At 36.3% G+C, this 25642-nt stretch overlaps 1 protein-coding gene across 4 annotated transcripts in view; it reads right to left on the reverse strand.

Moving 5' to 3' along the window:
• Positions 1–586: 586 nt before the first annotated feature.
• ptk2ba (protein tyrosine kinase 2 beta, a) overlaps positions 587–25642 on the reverse strand; it is a 43905-nt gene continuing 18849 nt past the window's right edge. Inside the window, exons 9-33 of one of the 4 annotated variants that reach the window (XM_084394056.1) lie at positions 24714–24776; positions 24578–24632; positions 24311–24451; positions 23763–23837; positions 20360–20461; positions 20104–20221; positions 19838–19877; positions 19522–19556; positions 19373–19417; positions 19179–19276; positions 18965–19046; positions 18579–18679; positions 16754–16869; positions 15638–15738; positions 15426–15515; positions 14899–15103; positions 13348–13444; positions 13175–13231; positions 10500–10646; positions 9051–9086; positions 8933–8957; positions 6138–6184; positions 3180–3314; positions 2996–3076; positions 587–1057 (exon numbers count right to left, since the gene is read on the reverse strand). In XM_084394056.1, the coding sequence (XP_084250182.1) occupies positions 842–1057; positions 2996–3076; positions 3180–3314; positions 6138–6184; positions 8933–8957; positions 9051–9086; positions 10500–10646; positions 13175–13231; positions 13348–13444; positions 14899–15103; positions 15426–15515; positions 15638–15738; positions 16754–16869; positions 18579–18679; positions 18965–19046; positions 19179–19276; positions 19373–19417; positions 19522–19556; positions 19838–19877; positions 20104–20221; positions 20360–20461; positions 23763–23837; positions 24311–24451; positions 24578–24632; positions 24714–24776 (2308 nt within the window). In that variant the 3' untranslated portion in view covers positions 587–841. Of the gene's footprint in view, positions 1058–2995; positions 3077–3179; positions 3315–6137; positions 6185–8932; positions 8958–9050; positions 9087–10499; positions 10647–13174; positions 13232–13347; positions 13445–14898; positions 15104–15425; positions 15516–15637; positions 15739–16753; positions 16870–18578; positions 18680–18964; positions 19047–19178; positions 19277–19372; positions 19418–19521; positions 19560–19837; positions 19878–20103; positions 20222–20359; positions 20462–23762; positions 23838–24310; positions 24452–24577; positions 24633–24713; positions 24777–25642 lie in introns of all 4 variants that reach the window. The other 3 variants (XM_084394058.1, XM_084394057.1, XM_084394055.1) reach the window with 3 other exon arrangements.

Here is a 25642-nt window from a genome sequence, read left to right on the forward strand (position 1 = left end):
ATTGTGTAAAACACCAGGATTCCCACTGTCATGAAAACATAGAAATAAACAATTCAATTGAAATTATGACAAGTCATAATTATGATATAAAAAGTCATCAAATGAGATAAAATTGGAAATTGACAAGTCAAAATTATGAGAAAGTCAAAATTATGATATACTAAATCATAATTATAAGATTAAATGTCATAATTATGATAAAAAGTCATGATTATAATAAATTCATAAAATGAGATATAAATAAACAATTCAATTGAAATGATTAAAAAAGGTAATTTGATCGTAAAAAAAGGTAAAAAATTTATTAAAATATTTAATTGATCTTATCTACGTGAAACTAATTTTACACATTTTATCTAGTAATCCTTTTATCTAGTAAACATTTTATCTTGTAATGAAATATATTACAAATTGGTAGTATTTTAAATTAAATTAAGTCGTAATTTATGGTGGCACTGAAAACTCAGAACAATTAAATGTACTTTTGTGATTCTAAATCAGTTGTACTTTATAGAAATGTTCTATTTATAAACATACTTGTAAAGTTTAGAAAATTAAATAAGTTAATACTTTGAAATGACAAAACTGCAAAACGTCTGTATTTATTTCCTTCCACAAACTTGCAGAAATTAAACATCTTTGACTTAAACATTTTAAAAAGGATTGAAATCATACATTCGTGAAAATCTATCTGAAAACATTCAACATGGAAAGCACTGCTTTCATTACCTTTCGGAAGCATAAATAAAGCGAGTTGTGCCAGGTCATTTACAAATAAATTCATCCTCTAGCTTTCACATTGGATAAAACCCCCTGTTTGACATCCAATCAGGGATCAGATCTAGGGTGTGGCGGATTTGGCTATATTGGCTCGTACTCTGGCCTGGTCCACAGCGTCCAGGAGGTTCTTGGAGTCCATGGCCAGCGTGTGAGCGGCCGTCAGCATCTGTTTCTTACACTCGTCCTTCAGAGACGTGACGGCGTTCTGCTGAGCCAGACGCATCTTGCTTATCAGCTCGGCCAGATCTTTATTCAGCAGCTTCTGAGTTCCTTCAATCTGAGGAACAGAGAGGAGCCAGGACAACATACTTTATACTGCATTTAAGTGCATTCTGGGTAAAACCATCTATGAGGTTTCGTTCAAAATAGCTCACTTACCCAGCTAACAAAAATATGTTCAATGAACGGTTTGCTAATGTTCCCATTAAGTTCTCTGAACGTTAAAAATGGAAAAAATTTAAAGTTAAAAGGCGCTATCCTTGTTATTAGCGACACCGGTGGCTGTTAAGTGAACTGCAGCCAGCAACTTCTTGCTCCTGCTCGCATTCATGCACACATAACATGTACAGAATGGCTCTTTCAGAATTATCTTGAACATCGTATAAGCATTAATTTCATGTGTCATTGAACGAAAGAGAGGCTCTTGGTAGTCCTTCACATAGAAATCAGTCTACAGGCTTTCATAGACGAGCTATAAAGTTGGGAAAGGTTTCGCTACAAGCTGTTCACACATTGGCAATACAAAAAGCGATTAATACATGAAAATTCTTACTTGCCGTACAGCCCCTTAAATTTGATCATTTTGTAAAAAGTATAAGAACATTACTATGTTCCGAAACTAAGACATTTCCGAAAAAACGTTCAATGAATGTATAAATACAAGTCAAAATTATGAGATAAAGTCTAAGTCATAATTATAAGATTAAATGTCATAATTATAAGATGGAATGTCTTATAATTATGACATTTAATCTTATAATCTAATCTTATCTCATTTTATGACTTTTTATATCATAATTATGACTTGTCATAATTTCAATTGAATTGTTTATTTCTATGTTGTATTATGAGATAAAAGGTTGAAATTATGTCAAGTCATAATTATGATATAGTCAAAATTACGGCATGCTAAATCATAATTAAAAGATTAAATGTCATAATTATGAGATAAAGTCAAAATTATTAAATACTAAGTCATAATTATAAGATTAAATGTCATAATTATGATATTAAATGTCATAATTATGATATAAAATAACAAAATTATGACATCCCGTCATATTTTGAGATAAAAAGTTGTAATTATGAGATAAAAAGTTGAAATTATGTTTCTGTGCTAACATTATCAGAACAATTTATCCTGGGAAAACCCAGACAACTTCCGGCAAATTTAGATTTGCTCTGCAAGTAGTCTGGCAAAGAGCTCATTCAAGCCCATTTCTAATCCGTCGAAATCGCGGCACCAATCAGAAACGTTGGGGCGGGCTTTACACGATGACGATCGCTCTGATTGGTTTTAGGTCTATCCAATTGCGCCCAGAGACATTTGAGCGACGTTGGTGAAGCGCTCCAACTTTTAAATGCATTATTATATTCAAATTGCAAACACATGAGGACAGTCTCCATGAAAGACCCACTGGCAGATGAACGTTCTACTACATTTCTCTCCGAAACGGTAGGAAATTAAATTAGATTTAATAGAGGATTTTAACTGTGACAAGATGATTGACAGGGCAGTTTACGTGACAGGATGCACGCGACAGATCCGTCCAATAAAGATGACGAAGTAGTATGTCCCAAAGCTTGCCTACTTTTTTGCTACACATTCAAAAGTAAATACCTTTTCTTCACAAAAAGAGTACATACTTTTATGGCATAGTGTAACTTATGCGAATTGGGACGCAGCATATGGCTTTACACGATGACGATCGCTCTGATTGGTTTTAGGTCTATCCAATTGCGCCCAGAGGCATTTGAGCGACGTCCGTTGGTGATGCCCCTTTGGAAATGAGTTATTAATGAAGCTTTGCCAGACCATAACTCAAGTTACTACTGAGAATGGTCTGGTTTTAACCAGGCTACAGAACAATATAAAAAGACCAGATGCTCTATTAACATCTCTGGAAGAATGTTTGCTTGTACAATCCAGAACGTTCTGAGAATGTTCTCTGTTAGCTGGGAAGTCACTATGGCTATAATTTCGAAATCCTTTTACCTCCGTTCTGATGGACTCATGTAGAGACGGGAGGATGTCGTCCACACTGCGGATCAGACTGCGCAACGTCATTCCTACCGACTGCAAAACAAGACAATAAAGACCTTGTCAAACAGAAACACAACTCCAAACATTAAGCATTAATCATAAATGACCAGAAATAAGATGTTCAAAGTTGACCTACCTTCACCACATTGACGTACTCTGAGGCTGGTAACGTGTTGACATCGTTCTTCAGCTGGACCACGACCTTCACCATCTCCATGACGTTATTGTAGACCATGTCATCTGTGCGGTCCAGTTCTGCTGTGGGAGCCGGCTACGATGGTCAGAATCAGTCGTGTTAATATGTGTAGCAAATCATTGCAAATAATGTTTTTAATAAAGATTTTATCAGATGAAATTCAGAGAATTTTTCTTGCATTGTGGTTTAAACCATGTCAGTGGTATTTGAGTTACTTGAGTCATTTTGTGTTTTTGTTATTGTTATTAAATATTTCTATTTAGCTTTAATTATATTAAGCCCTATTTGGACAGGACTAGTTTTCTAAATGACGTTTGAGTCGCAAATCTTAGCACTCGACGTTTGTGATTTCACATACCGATTCGGACGGGACGAACATCTCTATGTTTATTAGGTGGGAGTGTGTATGTATTTTAATTGATTATTTACTGATATAATTTTAATTGATTATAAAAACTCTATTTATGTAAACTTCACGAGTTTATAGAAGTGGCTGTGTATAATAGACCCACATAATTAAGCAGAGAAATCTAGACAAATGTCTTACTCTTACCTGATACTGATATTAAAATGAGCAGGCTTCGGAGTTTCCACGATTTTGCTCTATTTGTTCATTTTATTGGTAACACTTTACAATTAGTTAAAGGGATATTTCACCGCTGGAAAGATGAATGTGTATTTAAATTGGGTAATTTATGTAGTAGAAATGTGAAATTATTTTAGAAGTTGGTGCCTTCTAGACTGAGAAAATACAGAAAATGTATTTTTGGCTCATGTGGATGAAAGACAACAACTCCCAGAATGCACTTGCTTCTCTGCCCTACGAGGCCACTCCCAAGCCACGCCTACCGGTTACAGAGGGCAGTATCGGAAGAAATGATACAGCTAGGCTACTAGTTGACTCGAAACTGAAAAGACGTCGTTTTATCGTGAGATCCCCCTATGGGCGGGTTGAAAACATGCAGAACTAGCACCTACTACTGGCTGTAGTCTCTCGCCTCTGGACAAAAAAGTCTCCAATGACGCAAAATGACGATTTTTGCCTCATTAGAGTTTTTTTTCCAGACACACAATACAGAAATCTCTCGTCTCAGGGGGACGCGAGGGAGGGAAGCACGGTCATTCGAATATACTACCGGGTTTCTACTGATACAAAGCTAAATGCTAATCGGTTAAGTATCCCTTTAATATTAGTTAATGTATTAACTAACATGAACTAACAATGAACAAAACATTTGTTACAGTATTTATTAATCTTTGTTGTTAGTTAATAAAAACACAGCTGTTCATTATTTGCTCATGTTAGTTCACAGTGCATTAAAGGTGCAGTGTGTGATATTTAGCGGCATCTAGTGGTGAGGTTACGAATTGCAACCAACAAAAGTTACGGTGGCCGACAGGAAAAGATGTCGTCGTCTGAGACAGCAGAGAGTAGCCAGTTCAGCAATGAGGTTTCTTTACAAAGATAAATTAAGAAATGATGTTTACTATATTATTCGGTAAACCGATATGTTATTGCGAATATTATTGATACTTGTTCATCATTGTGTCAGTGTTTTATTCGCTGACTTTAGCTAGCTTCCTTGCACGAAGAACAACAAAGTAACGAAATGCGTTTGTCCGTTTAAGGCTACTGTAGAAACATGTCGGCGCATTTCAATGTAAAGGGACCCGCGGTGTATGTAGATAGAAATGGCTCATTCTATGGTAATAAAAACATAACGGTTCATTAAGTACGGTCTTTATACATCACTGAAAACATAGTATATGATATTGCATTTCTGTCAACAGATCCTCCTAAATATTACACAATGCACCTTTAACCAATGTTAACAAATACAACCTTTGATTTTAATAATGTATTAGTAAATGTTGAAATTATAATAAAGGCTGTAGAAGTATTGTTCATTCTTAGTTCACGTTAACTAAGGTAGTTAACTAAAATTGACTAATGAACCTTATTGTAAAGTGTTACCGTTTTATTATTTAATTTTTTCGTCGGATACCATCTATATTAAAACGAAGTGAAAGATTGGTGTGCAAACGGTAACTCAGGTAGGTCAAAAACACATGACAAGCGTTAGTATAATACAGTATCGGCAGCAGACATTCGCATTCGGATGGGATTAGATTTCTCAGAGGACCGTTGAGTTTGCCGACAGTAAAACAGTAGGCAGTTTGCCCTGGAATTTTTACAGAGGTTGTGTGATAAAAACACAGATTTAGCAGATACGGACGGGATTACAATCGCAAAGTATGTAAGAATTTCCCTTGAAAACTAGTCCCATAGGGCTTTAGTTTTATAATTCGTTTTTTTTTATTAATTCTTATTATTATTTCAGTTTTAGTTTTTTTAGGACATTAAGTTAAACTAAATGAAAATGATAAATGTTGTTAACTAGCTGAAATAAAATATGTTTGTATTTGTTAAAAAAAAATTATCTTATTTAAATGAATGTTTATTTATGGGTTTAGTTTTTGTTCCTATATTAACCTCGAACCATGTATGTTTCACTTCTTTTAAAAAAAGTCATTAGCCTCTCTATTTGATTTAGTCCTTACTCTCATTTGGTGGTGCTGACCAAAGCTACTGCATAGCTCGGATACAGAAGGTTTCATTTCAACTTCACCAAGGCTGAAGTCTAAAGATATGGGGTGAGGGAATCGTCCCTCATCCTCTTTCTACTGACTCATTATAAAGGTGAGCTCAAAAGGCCCAAAGCTCATCAGGTTTTAGTCACAGAGCTCCCAGTAAAACCCGTCGCTTTGATTGCTGCCATCTGCTCGTCTGCAGACTTCCAAAGGACGGCTGACGCCTTTACTCAGCGGCTTCAAAAAGAGATCAGAAGTCTCTTCTGCCCTTCAACCCCGTCCTAACCGCATTAAGACTGCAATTACCTGAGCGGACACCCGCGGGGGCTTCTCTGGGGGACCCTGGGAATTATCTGAGAGCCAAACAGAGAAAAAACAAAAGTGTGACAACAGAAGAAGCTTTACTATGGATCCTATAAGTTATCATTGAGATTGTGACAGTATAAGTATTGGCTACTGAAATATTTCTGATCTATTCCTTTAATAATTAATATTTAATCACGTCAGGCCAGAGGTGCATCGAAAACAGTGTTGTCATTGTTAACTAAAACTGAAATGAAAAACTATTCAAAATCTTGTTCTGAATAAAATAAAATATCAATATTACAAGAAAAACAAACTGAAATCGACCACATTCAGACAGCAGCAAAACATGGTCGTCATCTTGTATATGAGTCCTTATACAGTTCCATTCACAGAGTGACACGCCCCCTAATGCTGATTGGCTCACTCTCTCTTCTCCCCCATCATGAGTGACACTCCCCCTAATACTGATTGGCTCACTCGCTCGCCTCCCTCATCATGAGTGACACGCCCCCTAATGCTGATTGGCTCACTCTATCTCCTGCCCCATCACAAGAGACACGCCCCCTAATGCTGATTGGCTCACTCTCTCTCCTCCCCCATCATGACTGGCACACACCCTAATGCTGATTGGCTCACTCTCTCTCCTCCCCCATCACAAGAGACACGCCCCCTAATGCTGATTGGCTCACTCTCCTCCCCCATCATGACTGGCACGCCCCCTACTGCTGATTGGCTCTCTCTCCTCCCCCATCACAAGAGACACGCCCCCTAATGCTGATTGTCTCACTCTCTCTCCTTCCCCATCATGACTGGCACGCCCCCTACTGCTGATTGGCGCACAACACTTACAGGAGCAGCTCTAGTGCCAGTCATGATGGGGGAGGAGAGACAGTGAGCAAGAGGGAGATTTGAAGAAAGAGAGATGGCAGAGAGACATTACAAAAGAGAAAGTGTCAGAGGAATATCACTGGAAAAAGAAGGGTGATGATCAGGCAGATCATCACCCTTCTTTTTCCAGTGATATTCCTCTGACACTTTCTCTTTTGTAATGTCTCTCTGCCATCTCTCTTTCTTGAAATGAAGACAGCTTTAGGACCCGTGATAATATTAGAAAAGCTTTCCAGCGCTGGAGATACCCAAGCGGGAAGGCATAAAAACGGAGGCAGAGGTTAATTAATTTTAATTGTTGTTTCTGCTCCATATGTGAGTAACATTGGTTTTGCACAAATGGTTGTTTCATTAGACACTACTAGCTATAGAGTATTTAAAATGTATTTAAGCAATGAGGGCATAGTGTTTTGAATGATGTATAACCTATGTATTATTATTATTATTTGTTTAAAACATCCCAATGTCCAACAAAACTGTTGGGGATAATGTCAGGTAATAATATTAATGAAATGAAAACAATTATATTTTTTATGCAAATTAAATCCCTAGAGATAGATCACCATTCTAATGAATAAAGACATTTTATATATATTCATATAGCGTTGAATGCTCTACAAATAATTATTAAAAGTTGAAAACAAACGATATAGCTTTTTAATTAGCCTACATTACTTTGCATGAAAAATAGCGCTATCAAGTTATCAAGAGAGCATTTAATCTCTATCTAGGTATCTATCTTTTCCTTCTAAATATTTTGAAATTGAGTGTACAGCCTACAGTTAAACTTATTATCTCCGATGTTGTTGAGTGTTTTAGACAATTATGAAAAGCAATTATAATGAATAAACATTTATTTGACTTGACTGAGGCGTTATTAGTCATGTGACCCTGTCTTTTCTTTCATTTTTATTGATGAGAATGTTTATCTTAGCTATTAGAATATAAATAATAATATACATAAAATGGAATGGCATTACATAAATGGGAAATTACATGACGGATAAAAACAGACAAAAAGAGAGCTAGTTTTTAAACTCAACTAACTCCGTCAGAGTGGATATCCTAATAGTTAGGCTATTGCAACTTCTGAATATCTATCATGTTACAGTGCTTTGTGTAAACTTATGGATTACATTAATACTATAATGGATGATAAAAGCTCTAATTTGGCCAGTGTCGTTGGAGATAAAATAGGCTACAAAATGCATATCCAGTATTGCAAATCTTTGAAGCTGCCATTAAGGAGAAAAACATGTGTAATGTAAAAGCTTTAATGTTTAAATTCATCCACTATAGCCAGCCATTATTATGTAATATGTCATACAGATTTTTAGACCTGAAAATAAATTTCCAACCTAAACTCTTGTAAATCTTGAATGCTTTGGAGCACAGACTTAAATTTGGTCTCTTTTTAAAGAAGACAGATTAGGTAGATAATTGCTGAAGTGAAAAAAAGTAATAAAAAAAAGTGAAACTAAAGAAAGTTATAGAATAGTAAGTATAGTATTATGAAAAATGCACAAAAATACTTTTTAAATTGCATATATATTCTGTCTCCATATATATATCCATATTTCCAAATCACGTTTTACTCTAAAACTCTGAGAAAATCAAAGCCATAAATCTAAACAAGTTGAGCTTTCAGTGAGATTTTGTTTGGGCGCAGACGCGCAGTACCAAATGTTTTCACTAGATGAAATTAATCTCCAATGCAGTCATTTTTGAGTGCGACAATTTTTTCAGGACCATTTAACCTTTTCGAATCATGTCCATGATGCAACTTAAATTTGCTGTTCATCACTCAAGGCTATCGTATTACTTCAGAACACTTCAAACAGGTTTTAATGACGACTGCTCCATAATCTCTGCTTAATATATGTAATTGTGTGTTAAAATGAACTGACCGTGGCTTGTCTCGTTTTCTGACATCTAAAATAAAGAAGAATATGTTAGCAGTGTATAACAGCAGAAGACAACAGTCATGATGTGACGAAGACAGTATAAAAGAGACTTATATATTACCACTTTCGCCTTTGTGTCATCATTGGCAAACGGATCCTGAAAAAGAAACGGAGAAACATGAAGTTAAAAGTTAACATGAAAGGCTGTTCAACCTGATTAACATTCATAATGTATGTATTTCAAGTGAAACGAGACAAAATATAGCACAGAAATGCAGAACAGAAACGTCAATCAAAAAGGAAAGACGTTTCAGTGGCGGAACATGACGTTAAAACTTTGATGAAATATTAGAAATACTAATATTGTTTTCTTCTGAATAATTATTAATGGTGCATAATATCAAGAACATGTAAACAAGATTAAGAGAGAAAAAACTAACGTTTTGCTAACGTTCACATGAAAACGTTATTTCTGAATGTTCTGTGAGCGTTAAAAACGTCCGGATTTTTTTTATGTTTTAAAACATATCTCAATCTCATCTCACAGAATGATAATATCACAACAGAAACTCTCAGTAGCGGTGTTCATTTCAAGTCGGACAATAATGCCAACAGAGTCCGAGAATATATGTTGTATGGAGATAGAACAGGTATAGTTTTAGTTTAATTACAGTTATAACTTATTTGTCATCTGCTTTTATCCACTATTAATACAAGTCTGCTGTAGCGTCCGAATGATGGCCAAAAATATAATGATGAGTTCAATGAAGTTTATTGTACATCAGATCACACAAAAGATGAAGCATCAGTTTTACTCCAGAAAATCACTGTAAGAGCTGAATAAACACCGTATAAGAAGTGCGCATTAAAGTCTTATCCATAAACTCTCTCTCCCTTTCATTATCATCAACAAACTGGCGTGAATTACACAAAACACTTGTTACAACTGTGCTCTCTCTTTCATTGCTGACATGATCACTGATCATCAGTAACGTTAACTGTAAGCTGGATCGCGAACAGTTGGTACTGATCCATCCTTTGAGTAACAACGAGAGTAAATGAAGACTGCTATGTTCATTCTTATATCTTATAACAAAACACCTCAATCGCTTAGAAGACATTCTTCTCTACAGCTGTTCCGGTGTCGAAACAATGTTGGACTGTGTGTTTAGCTCACTCAGGGCGGGTCTACGCTAAAAATGCAGTGTCAGTCAACAGTGACTTGTGTAAAAGTACGTCACATTGCCCCGAATCTGAGAACGGGTTGTTCTGAGACACTGCTTATGATTTATGGGGATTAAAAAAAAAAGCACTGGGTGGATTTTGATCATTACAGGGTGGTTGTGTACACTGATGCACACTGGCCACACACATTTATGTTCAAACACACTGTAAAATTGAATTTTGCATAATAGGTGCCCTTTAAAGACCAGATGGCTTTCTATTAACGTTACTGGAAGAACATATGTTCATAACTTTGAGAGAACCTTGCCAGGACATCAGCCAAAGTTTTGAGAAGGTTCCCTGTTAGCTGGGACGGCTCTGACGAGAGACACTATTGATGACTTACCAGAAGCTTCTCTTCTTTCTCCAGCCACTTGTTGTCCTCCACCATTTCCTGTTTCTGCCTCCTTAAAGTTTCCTGCACACGCTGCCTGTCCAGTTCCCACAGCCGCTGGGCGTCTTCCTTACTGCTGGGCTCAGGAAAACCACGGTCCTTCACAAACACACACACACACACACACACACACACACACACACTCACTCAGTAATGCAGCTTTTATTCCATGTCTGTTATCATTAAGTCCATCAATATGCTAATAGCACTCAAAATGTCGAAATTATGCATTTGTAGATTAGTCTATAGATTTATAGATAGTCTTTCAAAAATGTCTTCTTGCACCAGTGCTGTTTTCGTTGACTAAAACCAAAAACTAATATTAAAGTACTAAAAATATTATTACATATTTTTTAAATTATTAATATCATCAAAAACAGTTTTCAGTAATTAAAATAAAGCTGAAATAAAATAATATAAATATGACATAAAAAAAGCTTGAAAACCTAAAAATTGGAAATTAGGCAACTAACTAAAATAAAATGTATTAAACAATTTATTTAATAAATAACTTTTTTTTATTACATTTTTTTTTATAACTTTTTTTATTAAAGTACAAACATTATTACTACTGAAATAAATATACTAAAAAATGACAAAAGAGAATTAATAAAAATAAAAAATAAAAATAAAAATTGTCAAAATATCAATAAACACTATAATACAGGGTGGGCCATTTATATGGATACACCGTAATAACATGGGAATGGTTGGTGATATTAAAGTCCTGTTTGTGGCACATTAGTATATGTGAGGGGGCAAACTCCTCAAGATGGGTGGTGACCATCACATATACTAATGTGCCACAAACAGGACTTTAATATCACCAACCATTCCCATGTTATTACGGTGTATCCATATAAATGGCCCACCCTGTAGTATATAAACAATTCTAAAATAGCACTCTCTTGGACTATACCAATTTTTGTCAATAAGCATTCCTGTAGCTCAAACAGTTCATAGAACTAGCAATGCCAAAGTCCTGGCATATATATATCTTAAATACAATGCAATATGTGCCAAATGCATACATATAAATGCAAATGAAGTCCAATCAAATGCTGAATAGGAATGTCCCCTCTGAGTGAGTTATAAATACCACCTGCTTCCGACTAGCATCAGCATGAAGCAATCATAGGTCTTCTGTGTCTTCTGTTGCGGTAACATTCATACTTTATTTCCTTTCTCGACCATAAGTAGGTCACAAAGGAAGAGGCTAAAATTGATTCATTGTGAAAGTCTCCTTTTGAGTCTATGGCACAAGCTGTCTTGGGTGTTTATGCAAGGCTGTGACATCAACTAAAGGCAGTTTGTTACATAAATAGGAAGATTTTTTCCCCGGCTGAATTTCCTGTTTTAATAGGAAATAAAAATCAACACAGGAAATAAAACTGTAGCTATCAAGCAATCTCATGGAGTCCTTTAGGTTATTGCGCAGTGTTTGTTGGTCTGAGCATTTAATTGGCTTTTTTTTTTTATCTTCTAGCAACACTGCAAAATTTGATTTCCTTACGCAGTATTTTTGTCTTGTTTTCCAGTACAGATATCTAAAACTCTGTAAAAAGATATCAATATTAAATGAGTTTAAGCTTAAAAGAAGAAGAATTGTCTGCCAATGGGGTCAAAAAACTAAAATGTTATTTTAAAGTTTATTTTAAACCCAGCTAAAAGGGAACGTTCTGAGAACTTCAGCTAACGTTCTCTCAAAGTTATGAACATTCTTCCAGTAACATACATTTTTAGAAAACAAGACGCAATATCTGATGTTATTTTGCTTCTCAAGTAAATGTAAGGATAATTGTACAGCAAAACAAGACAAAAATACTGAGTAACAGAATCATTGTTTGCAGTGAGATGATCTAGGACACACAGGAGCAGCATGTTTGCAGTACTGAAGGCAGGTGGCGCTCTTACCCCCATACTGCCACGGCGAGGGGACAGCGGCAGGGTCAGCGTGAGTGCGAAACGCCAGCCTGGCGGGCTGGAGAGGACAGGCGAGCTAATGCGCAGAGACTCAGGCAGCTGGAAAGTTGGTCGCATGAGCAAGAACACACACACAAGCAAAACTAAACCACACGCTAAAACATTTTCACACAATGACATGCATAACATGGCGGTTTCAAGCACACAGGCAGAAAAGTAGGCCAAAACCACACGTACTGGAAATGGTGTGAATTGACCTAGATAAATGTGACCAACATAAAGCTGTTCATAGTTTATAGTTAGTCTACCAATTTTAAATGCATCAGCCACAGGGTAAAACACAGGTATATTGCTCAGGAGTTTCTCTTTCATTGCTCAGGAGACGTAATGAATCTCTAAGTTGTGTTTTATTTCAGTGTTAACATTGTCTCAGATGTTTCTCTCAAAATTTCTTTGAAATATATACAAATAAAGCTATAAATTGAGGGAGAATTTGAGTTTGAGTTCATATTGAGATCTCAGAATATGAGACTATGAGGAGATCTCTTCTGAAACACTAGAGGAGCAAAAGACTCTTCATTTCATTTATTGCCGTCTATGAGAATGAAATGAGACCTATGGACCTGCATTTCAAACATTACAATGCAAATGGCTGCGTTTTGTGCAGTTAAAGCAACTACAGACATTATAGGAGGAACAATCACCTGCCAATGTTGATGTGGATTGAGAGTGTTGAAACCAGATGGTTTCAATCTTGATGGCTTTTCATAAAACAAGAATGGAGAGGAACAGAAAAAAATATATTATATGATAAATAGTGTGTTAAATAGTACAAGAATAACCGTATGAGAGAAACAGAGAGTGAAAAGACAGACACCTTCGGAGGAGCGTCATGAGATGGCTTTATGCTTATGGAGCGGGTTCTGGCTCTCAGCTCATCCACCTCCATTTCCTTCTCTATTTTATGAACATTGCTGTGGGAAGCAAACAGAAAACGCTTGATGTTACAGTTTGTATCATTTTTACTCCTATTATATATTATTATTAAATTTTTTATTTTATCATTTTTAATACGTATTTATATATTTTTTATTTTATTTGTAATATATTAAATTTTTTATTATTATTTTATTATTATTATATATTTCAATTTTCGTATATTTTATTTTCCCGACCACTTACAGTGTTAGTATGATTTACATGTTTCTTTTAATTTTTAATATAAGTTTTAACATTTTAATTTTATAATGTTTAATATTTTTATAAAATTTTTATATATTTTATTATTACTTATATCGTTCACGTTTGTTCATGTTGTTACAACATTGCATTGTTAGAATGAACGGTTTCATATACTCTGCAACGCGGATTTTTACTCACATTTGTGCGATTGGCGAGTGCTAATTTTGGGCCCTGGTTACTTCTGTTCTTTGATTAACATTAATGGCAGACAGCATTAGTGGCTGCTGTCACTTTAAGTCCTGCCGCTGCTGCACATGTCTCACACGTGTCTCATTTTCTCACAACTCTTTACGTTCAAGACTGACATTTTGGCATAAATGTGTGTATTATTGTTAGTTTAAGTGCGAAAGAGAACTCGATTCTGGCAAGTCTGTGCACACGATACTGGCGCTCGTCTTTCTGTGCATTGTGTGTGTGTCAGGACATTCACAGACAGAGTGTTCTCTTTTGTCTTGCCGGGCTTGAATGGTTTAAAAGCATTTGCATAAATAAGAGCGTGATCATATAATGTAACGTTACATATATATATATAGATATAGATATACATATACATATACATACACACACACACACACACACAGTATATATACATACATTTTTTACATTTATTTGAAACAAATTAGTTTATAATTTTATTTTATTTTATTAGTGCTTGCATTTCAATTGTATTATTATTATTATTATTATTATTATTATTATTATATATATATATATATATATATATATATGTGTGTGTTTTATTATATTATATTTATTATATTATATTATATTATATACTTGTAAAAAAAAAAAAAAAAAAAAAAAAATCACATTAATTTTTTTTTTTTTTTTTTACAGTTTTATTTGGGTTAGAATTAGACCCGTTTTGAGCTCTGAAATGTGTACATTTGACTCTGTTCAGGGTTCAAACTGACAACCCTACAGGTCTTTGACGACTGGGGCAGGCCGGCCAGCGGTGTTGCAACTCAGCTTGCACACTAGATCAGTGAAGCTGGGTCTTTTTTATATATTTTTATATATAATTGTTTTGAATGTGTATTATTATTTACAAATTTAATATTTATTTACAATAATTTAAATATATCATTTTATTTAATATTAATTTTTCCCTCAATATCCACTCACTGTAAGTGTTGGTCAGTTTGTATTATTTTTATTAGGCGTTTGATGACTATCAGTGTCGTACCTCAGTTTGCACACTAGCTCAGCGAAGCTGGGTCTCTCACGGGGGATGTAGGCCCAGCAGTGGGTCATGAGGGAGTAGAGGGTTGGCGGGCACCTCTCGGGTTTAGGTAGACGGACGCCCTGCTCCAGCTGGTTTATCACATCCTTGTTCTCCAGCCAGAAGAACGGCTGCTGGCCTCCACTCATGATCTCCCACATGCACACAGCTAAAAGGAGAAGCGCAGGAAGCCGCCAAGAATCAGGAAACTGCTTCAGATGTTCATTGCATAACTTTGATTGTGAAAAGTTTGGTTCGTCACAAGAGTCAACATTAAACCAGCAAGAATAACAAGAGGAAATAGGGATTTACACCATGACGATGGCTTGAAAAATCCTGATGATTACATTGATTTATTGCCTAATATGATCAAAACAGTGATTCAGCTTTGAAAAGTCTGCATTGCGCTTTGCAGACGTGACACAACACGTCGTGCATCCTTAAACGCATTCATCTCACTAACGCTACGTCACTCTTCAAAAGTCACTAACCAAACATCCAGACGTCACTGGCTGAGGTAAACCGTCTGAAGTTGATGGACTCTGGCGCCATCCATTTGATAGGTAATCGAGTCACGGAGGCTTCGGAGAGAGAACAAAGTGTCATTTTACTGCATTCGGCATAAGAAACGAGAGTTAAATGAAACTGCTATATTAGAGTTAGATTAAAACAGAGAGATCTGTGACATCTAGTCAGAGCTTGCCTTTGTAATACTCTTCCTCTTCTATGTATCTGGACAAGCCAAAGTCTCCCAGCTTCACACAGTCTGGTTTGGCAACCAGCACGTTTCTCACAGCAATGTCTCTGATGGGAAAACAGTGAACTGAGTAACTTGATTATCTATGCACCACTAACATAGGCTTTGTACAACCACATGCATGAGACACTATATAGATGATTATCAAAAGGCGATGTGAAAACACGTACAATAAAACGCTGTTTAATTTTTAATGCACGTGTGAGGTGTGAGAAATCAAGTCCTGATTTTGTGTCTTAAAAGTTACACTTTTTTAATAATTCATAAATTAATACCTTTATTCAGCGGGGATGCATTAAATGGATCAAAAGTGACAGCAAAGACATTTCAAATGTTACAAATATTTCTATTTTAAATATATGCTGCTCTGTTGAACTTTCTATTCATCAAATAATCCTTAAAAAAAAAAAGAATCACAGCTTCTACAAAAATATTAAACAGCAAAACTGTTTTCAACAGTGATTTTATAAACAACAAAAAATGTTTTTTAGCGCCAAATCATCAAATAAGAATGATTTATGAAGGATCATGTGATACTGATGACTGTGTTCAACTGTATTAAAGTTTAATAAGATACATAAAAAAATTGTGATAGTAAAGGTTTTGTTTATGTAGTATGGTTTTGTATTTGTGAATGAACACTGTAACGCAAGACCATTTTTCAGACTTTGACAATAAAGTTATCATCATCATCATCATCATCATCATCATTAGTAATGATACTGAAAATTCAGCTTTTCATCACAGGAACAAATTACATTTTAAAATATAGTCCAATAGAAAACAGTTATTTTAAATTGTAATATTATATGACAGTATTATGGTCTTTACTGTGTTTTTTATCAAATACATGCAGCCTTGGTAAGTAGAAGAGAAATATTTTAAAGAATTGGTAAAAAAAAAATCAAAAAGTAAATATCACCCCAAAAAAACTATAACCAACAAATGCCCCACATTTCAAACTAACTAGGTACAAATTAATGTTCACAATAATAGCATAATATATTTAAGCAAAGAGATGTTTAATTTGGGACACACAGGTCAGAAAGTGTATCGGCGTACCTGTGTACCATGTTAACACCCTCTAGGTAAGCCAGGGCTTTACTGATCTGCACGCTGTACAGGATCAGGGTGATATTGGTTAGTTTCTGCTGGTTCTCCGTCAGGTAATTTCCTAGCTGAAGAAATCACAGAAAAAACAGGATGATATTAAAGCCTGATCAACAATATTGCATAATGTAGTTATGAGCAGTGCCAGATTTACCCTATATTGTGACATTGGAGTGATTGTTAACAGATATAATAGTCAATACACTGGAAAACAATCCTATTCCCTTAATGAGTAATTTTGTGTGATTTAACAATTCTATTGTTGTCAGGGTTCTGTCACTTCAATCTGGTTTATTCTCGGTTTGGTGACACTCCTATCGTCTTACGTGAGGTTTTGAGTTCATCCGCGTGATGCGTTGGGTTTAAGAAACCCTTTATGCCAAAAAGGTTTTATATAAGGTTCTATACAATGTGACGATCCAAGGGGATGTGGTACTTTATTTTGTCCAGCAGGTGTTTCTGGGTAACACTTCTGTGTCTTCAGGTTAAATGCTGTGACCCAGGTGTGGAGAATTGACGGTGATTAACCATGCTGCTTATAAGATGCTGGCTTTCTCACCCTCGGGAGTCAAAAGCTTGGGGTTTGGTCGCTGCGGTTGTCATGCTGGCTTTCTCACCCTCTCCAGTCCAAGGCTTGATGTTGTTGTGTTTTGCATCTTTATATTTTACTTTTTGTTTGATGTAGTTATGTCTGTTTTCTTGATTAAATACTTCTTGTTTCAAATTTGATTACGTGTTTGGCCTCCCCATTCATGTTGCTACTCCTTGAGCCAAGGGGTCGTAACAATAAGAAGAAATATCTTAAAAGATTGCATAATACTTTCATGTTAAATGGGTTATTTCAAATTTTTCCAGTGATAAAGTATGTTTATGAGCGGCTTAATTCAAAGGGCCCTATCATACACAAGGCGCAATGCAGCGCAAGTATTTTTTGCTAGTTTCAGCCTGACACAGTTGTCATTTTCACGTCCTGCACCATGTTGTTTAAATAGAAAATGCCCATTTGTGCGCCCATGGACGTGCTGGTCTGAAAACGAGATGTGTTCTAGCGCATTGTTGGCGCTTTGCTGTTTTGAGGCAACTGAAATAGACTGCGCCATTGAACAACTGAAACCTGGTCTAAAGTCAATGGCACACTATTTTTTTTTGTTATTTAAAGAGCGCGTTATTAATATGCGCCTATAGGCGGGTCCACAACACACGTACACTTTGTCCCGTGGATAGTCTGCTTGCTTGCTTGCTTGCTTGCTTGCTTGCTTGCTTGCTTCTCACGCGCGAGCAGATCCGTTTCCTCGCTAGAGAAGCGTTCAGTTTTTCCGCTTGTAAATCCTGCCATGTAAATAGCGAATCCGCCATGGCGCGAGCGTAACTGGCTTTTAAAGGGAATGCGAGATGAGACTCTGATTGGTTTATTGCACGTTACGCCCAAAACACACCCATTACTCATTATGAGAATATGGACAACCCTTTTAGACCATGCACGCCGACCATTTTTCCTGTCGTTAAACTTGCACCGTGCACTTTAGAACATGGACTTGGTCCTATAAATGCATAATATGGTCCTATAAAAGGTTATATATATGAAGCGTCTGACAGAACTGTGTACATGTTCTATAGAGAACCTTCTTTTCTAAGAGTGCAGAATTTAAATCTGTCTCATATTTGAACAAGTTTGCATCATTAATTCAGTTATTTTCCTGTTTATTGATGTGAAACTGAATAAAGGTGACTTGACTATTTTCCTGTAAATGAGCAAACCGTAATAAATGAATCTCACCTCTCCATACTGGTAAAGCTCCATGACAATCCAGACCGGATCCTCTTCGATAATTCCTATGAGTCTCACAATGTGTGGATGGTCCAGTTTCTTCATGATCACTGCATGATGACAATATTTGAAGGGTTTTATTGTTAGGCATCAATTTGATTCTACAGGTGGAAGATAAAATAAGCCCAGATGGATTACAGTAAATTAAGAACCGCCAAGTTATGTAGTTCCTCAGAAGCGGAATGGTTTCCAAGCAACACACAGACGCAGTGGTGCAGTAATACTGATGTAATGCGGTCACAGGTGTATGTTTGTAGAGTAATTTACAACAGGTTTAAATGCAGCTCAGCTAATCATATTCAGGGACCGGAATTATCCATTTTATGACAACTTACAAGCTTCACTCATGAACTTCTCCTTCACATCAGCTGTGCAGTCCTTGCATGTCTTTACAGCTACATTCACTCGCTCCCCTGTCTAAAAGAAGACACAAGATTTGTGAGGTTCCTGTCCAGAAAGCTGAACTTGAATAGGTTTCTAGCGATTTCTACTAAATCCTTGTGATCCGCTGTATATTTTGGCCTGTAGGTGTGTGACCGATGCACTGACCTTGCTTTTATAAATCCCATCATGAACCTCACCAAAGAAACCTTCACCCAGAATCCGACCGAGCACAACATCGTTCCGTGAGAGGCTGAATTTACCTGCTGGAATATAAGGGGATTGAGTTAAAGATGTCAAATAAATAAATAATAATTAAAAAAACAATTAATCAATCCCTTAAAATATATTTTTGTTCTTACATGCAACTGGTTTATTTTCTGGTATCTCTGAATAAATATCTGAATCTGTGGGAAAAAAATGTTTTTTTCATGAAACAAAAAACTGTATTTATCAAACAATCTTTTATAAAAAGCGGATATAAGCAGTATATATATTTTGTTTCACATACTTTTACTTTCCGTGTCAGATCTGGTGTTTTCCATACTGCTTTGCAATAGAAAATTTGAAAATTAGACAGGATCAATGAGACAGAATCATAATTTATTTATTTACATTTATATATATATATATATATATATATATATATATACACACACACACACACACACACATACACACCACATATATATATATATATATATATATACACACACCATTATAAAGATTAGAGATTAGACAGGATCAATCAGACAGAATCAGCTAGAAAACTATCAAATTAAATTATATAGGACAAAGTACAGAAAAAGCGAAACATCACTGCTCACCTGTTGGGTAAAGGAGGTAGAGAGATTCGAGCATCTCTGTCTGGTAAACACAAACGGTAGTTTGTTATTCATATGGTGGCAAACACAGCATGTGTTTTTTTAGCGTATGTGTTTTACACTAGCGATGGTAATGCGAGGCGAGGCGAGTCAAAAACTGTTGAAGCAGAGGAACTATTTCCATTGGTTTCATTAATGGATACTAATTTGAGATAGATGATGATGTTGGCTTCATGCCCTGGTAACATGAAATAATAACACATATGCACCTTTATTAGGCTGCACTATTAAAGTCGCCTCGTTTCCATGCTCCAAACGACAGTAGCCATCAATTAAATCCACCATGTTCTCTGCGATGGCCAGAGATGCTGTGCTGATGGACAAAGGCTGAAAAAGACAAAACAGAAAGGCCAAATCTTTCAATGTGCATTATTTTAATCTTCATAAGAAAGTCAAGGAAGGTAAACAGATCAATCAAGCATTAATTTCAAGCAAATATGTTTAGACACATTTAGATGCATTTACCTGTTTAGCTCCGTCTATAGATATATGTAGAAGTGTCTTTCCGTCTTCCTGAAGGGTGTATTTAATACTGCGAATTTGCGCAAATGAGGCTAGTAAGACCGGCTAATGAGGACACAAAGAAAGCCATGTTAACATACATTTTAATTTTTTTAAATATTGGATATAGAAATCAAACGCATATGAATCAAATTAGTTGGCTTAGCAAATAGATTTTCCATCAGTTATTTTCATGCCTAATTATGCCTGTTAAAATGTATTGTAAGAGCTACTGTTACTTTCACTGTTCATATTGTTGCTCTGTCATATTTTATCTTTAATTTAATAGCACAGTGAATATTTAGAGCTGCTCCAGCAGGGCTCAACCAGTCAAGAGCAGTAAGTGATGTGCTCTTTGTCTTTTGTTGTTAGATTAACATTGAGGACAAAGACAGCAGTAGGTTTATTAGGCTGCTGTCACTTTAAGAGCATATATCCAACATACATGTTTTCTTTTCAACGGTTTACGTTCACTTAAGAAATAACCGACTATACGGCATTTTGACATTTTTTTTAAATGTGTCCATTCAAGCTCAAGAAGACATGAAAGAGAACTTGATTCAATATGCTATTCACGCGCTGTCTGAGGGGCAGCTTTCTGGGTGTGCTTCGGATGTTTGCGCACAGAAAACTTAATTATTAATTAAATTTGGAATTTAATTTAAAAGAATTTAATTGACCCTTCGCTAAGCCACGCCCGAAAACCGCCACAGGCCAATCGTGGCTTAGCAACCGTAACTAGGCAACCGTAACAAATTTCACTCACCCTGCTGTGCATGAACATAGCTGTTCCTCAATTTGTGTGTTTCCCATTTGAATGGTCAGCGTATGAGGCGGCTGCTGCTTGCGCTGGGACCTATAGGCTTTAGCTTCAATTTTGATTAAATTATTCTCTAATCGGTTGCATATTATGTCGTGGATATATCCCTCGAATGCATACTGCAGTCTCTTTTGTCTTGCTCTCTCAGATATTTCACCTGTTCGCCAAAAATGACTAATTATCTCCTTGGGAATGTCTGACACCGGTGCATTCATACTGTAATCGACATACCAGGCGCGAAAGCTTGTCAGGCGTAGCAACAGTAACTAAGGAGGGCGGGGTTTAGCGAAGGGTCAATTAAATCAATTTGTCCATTTACCCTTCCTTTTAGGACCTTCTACTTTTTACTTTGACCTTATTTTAGTTATTTTACCATCACCATCTTTCCTCTCTGTATAGGATTACAGTAGTTCTAGCAACTGTTGTTTCCTAAATGAGTTATATCGGTTATTAGTATCCCTTATTGCGGTTTCTTCTCTACCCCTCCTCACTCCTTAGTGCCAGGCCTAGTGCAAGAAGAACGGCTACCGATAAACACACTGTAGGCCCCATGTAGAACTAGAACACGTCCCATTGTTTGTCTTTCTTTTTGACCTTGAGGTGTTTGGTGTGTCCCTGCTAGCTTAGCTAACAGGCTACCTGTACCTAGGTTTATGAGTCTACTCCAGCATCACCCACAAGTGACACCTTCTTAGCCATATCTCCAAGCTAAAACTATATAGGTAAAACCCTCCTTTCTTCCTTTCACTTTGTGATTTTATCTTATTGTTTTATTTTAGTTTTACTTGTTACCCTCGCAGTGACAACCTGTGAGAAGAACCATTGGTATTTTGAGTAACAGTTTGGCGACACGTACAAGCCTTTCTGGCTCTGGCTGTGGCACTACCAACAGCTGGACAGAGCAAACACAGTACGAGCGCAGAACTGTCTCCATGGCAACAGCCCAGGTACCAGCCAAGACACTGGGAGAAGCCATGGAAGACAGCACCCTCAACCTGCAAACACCACAGGATGACCAACCGCAATCGACAACAAAATCCTCCCTCACATCCTTCACACAGTGTCAATCAGAGGCTGCACAAGGACCGCCGGACAAGCCTGCCTCAAAAGGTACAGGAGCTGCTGGCACAAGCAAGACAGCTCCCTGAACAGGACTCACCAAAGGAGTACTGCGAAGGACAAGCTTCTGACTCCTTGCCCAACACAGCTCAAGCAAGCTCACGTCGGCACCGCCACAAGAGCAGAGCGGCACTCCAACCTTCAGACTTCTCGTGACTGAGAGGCTAACGCAGGTTCCGTAGGTTTTGCGCAGATGTAACTGATAATTGTTTGCACCTCGGAACCTATTAAGGATGGACAGGCCATTCTCAGAGGTTAAAAGCATCCACTCAAGTTCCTCCTCTCTCTTCCTGTTTCTGCTGGTTGCTGTGCGTGTGGGACAGGAAACCCAGTTTGCCGGCAGGCCCAACACATCAAGACATGAGCAACTTCCTCGACCATGACGGAGTCGGACTAACCATGCAAGTTCATCATATCTTCTTCATTCAATGGAGATTAAATCGATTGCAAATTCAACGACTCGCGGAACCATCAAATCAGGAACTTTACGAAACTGCTTCAACTGCAATGCAAATATCGTACAATTAACTGACTAAACGAGGTTTAGTAATAAGCTGTGAACCCTTCAACGAGGCTTTGAAAATAATAAGTTGATGGTTCTTTCCATAATTAAATTAATATTTCCATAGCTTCATTCCCTGTGTCCGTTTCCAGTTTCATTCTGTCACTTACCATTTTACCCATGTATGTGTGGTTGTGTGTATGTGTTTGTTTAGATTAGTTGTGTTCGTGATTTAGTTAATAAAACTTGTGCACAATACATATTTGGTTCTGATTCTCTGCTTGCAGCAAAGTCAATTTAACGATTTCTGGTCTTGTTACACGCTCTAAGCGCTGTACATGCTAAGAAAGAATGATTTTTCTAGGGCCATAAAAAAAATACACTTTTCTTAGAATTAATGAATAATAAAAAGTGTTCGTTGGACGAACTGATTAACTGATTTTAATATTAATTTAGCCACATTCAAGGTAATCTTGATGTCGCTAACAAGTTATGATTAATTATTAATATAATTCATATTTCCTCTTCGACCTAATTTGTTGCAAAAGTTTTTTTATTTTTTATTTAATTTGAGCTAAAGCTAAAGTTTAAGCGTGTTACTAAAATAACACACTTAAATGAAACAAACACTAATAAAAAACACAACAAAGTTTCTAAAACTTCAACTAAAATTACAATAAAATAAAAAATATGAATATTACTATAATAGTATCTCAATGAAACAAAAACTCATGATCAAATATATGTAGACATCTCGAGTGTATTTGGGGTACTCTATTTGACACCAATGATTATGAAGGTACATTTTTTCCTTTGTGGTCAATTGACAAATAGAAGTGGTGATTTTCGCTTTGATGGGCTACTGCTTCTTTTTTAGAGTAAAGGCTGAGCGGTGACATTGACGTGTTAGGGGATGTTCTTCTTACCACAGAGGTTTTGTCTGTGCGTTGCCGAATACCTTTGGGGCTGATGACCAGATCCACAGTGACGCTCCATCCTTGCTACAGAACAATCAGACATTTGCAGCATTTACAGCTTCACAATTACTGCTTGATCTACATTGGTCACTTAAACCATACTTGAATCAATGTCATGGATGCAAAAGATAACAAAATGTCAAAGCGACATGTTATCTATGCTACAGAAAGATAACACAAGCACATTTTTCAAGTAAAACATTAAGCAAAAGACGATTATTATGTTTAAAACGTCAAAAAAAAAAAAATGCTGCTGAAAATAAAGTTAAAAGTATTCATCTAATTTCATAGCCATTGCAAAAGTGACATTTTTGCAGCGTGTAATTGCAAATAACATTTGCCTCGAGATTGTTATCTAATGCAATGACCTTCACACATTTCGGACTGAATTTATCCATCCACCCAAAACTAGTTCTCATGCTATTTCAGACTAAATCTCACACATCAGACATTACCATCAAACATGGCTGTACTATACTAAAAAAAAAAAAACTTACCACCAGCTCACAAGGAAAAACCTCTTCGTCAAAACTGGAAAAGACAGATAATGTCTCAAAGAACTTCATGATGCACTGCTCCTCCTTCAGCAACGCAAACTGCTGAAACGTTTGCTGGATCAGCTTTCTCAGGTGCTTCGGCTGTTCCCCACCAGACATGTATGAACAACATTTTATCATTATTAATCAAAAATCACAAAACGCTGTTAGTGTGTTTTGGATCGCTTTGCTGACTAATTCTCAAAGAGGTCAAGAAAATGTTTTTACCTTCATATTGCCGATTAATTCTTGAGGGAAGAACAATTGCAGGCCGACATCTTTCCTGACGGGAGCAGAAATGTCATCAATGCACTGTGCATTTCCTTGAGTAAAAATATCTTACAGCACAAGACAAACTACTTACTCCAGCAGTTCAAAGTTGGATTTTTTCTCCAGGCCGCTGGCATTCATGTCTTTATAAAACCTCCTGTTAGAATTGAAGAAAAATGAAAATGACTTTTCTGCAGCATTCTATGTAATATGTTGTCTTTTATTATTACATTTTAATTACGCATTTTGCAGACGCTTTTATCCAAAGGTATATACATTTCTATCGGTTCTTGCATTCCCTGGGAATCTAACCCATTGGCGTTGCCGTTGCCTTATTAATTGGTTTTAATTACCATAATAACCATCATTATAAAGTGGGTTAAGTTAAATCTAAAGTTATATTAATTATGGTATTTTCTTTACTTGTTTTCATGTGAAGTGCTTGGTACTTATTCTAAAGCTGTTTAATGTAAAGCACTTCAAGCTGTATACAAATAAAGCTTAGAATTATTTCTGATTATTATTCATTTTTTTCAGTTGATTCCTAGCAAGATTGGGTCATATCATGCCCTTTTACAAGTTTTGATTTTGTTTTTGGGGTCAACGAGAATAGGTTGTCATGCTTGAAAGTAAAAAAAAAAACAAAAAAAACATTCTTTTTCACATTTCACATAGTTGCAGTTTTACCCTGGGACTACCCTGCCTTTAATTTAATCTCAAACAGATTCATTAAAATAAGTTATCACTCCATCACTTGCGAGACATCATTTTGTTATGCTGGTTGAAAGTCTCTTCACATCCTGATACTGATAGCAATCACTAAGTTAAGTGGTCTAAATGTGTATATATCGTCTGTGGAAGGTGTACGAGCATAAAATGGTTGCCCAAAACGATGTCCTTCCTGTTTTTCATACCTTCGCGCAGACTTCACGCCATCAGCGTGTTTCATGCTATGCAGAGTTAGACATCTAGTTAGACATTTATAGTTCAAACTCAAGACTACAATGGAGGCGTTTCAGGGAG

This window comes from Rutilus rutilus, assembly GCF_951802725.1.
Source record: "Rutilus rutilus genome assembly, chromosome: 21".
NCBI lineage: Eukaryota > Metazoa > Chordata > Actinopteri > Cypriniformes > Leuciscidae > Rutilus > Rutilus rutilus.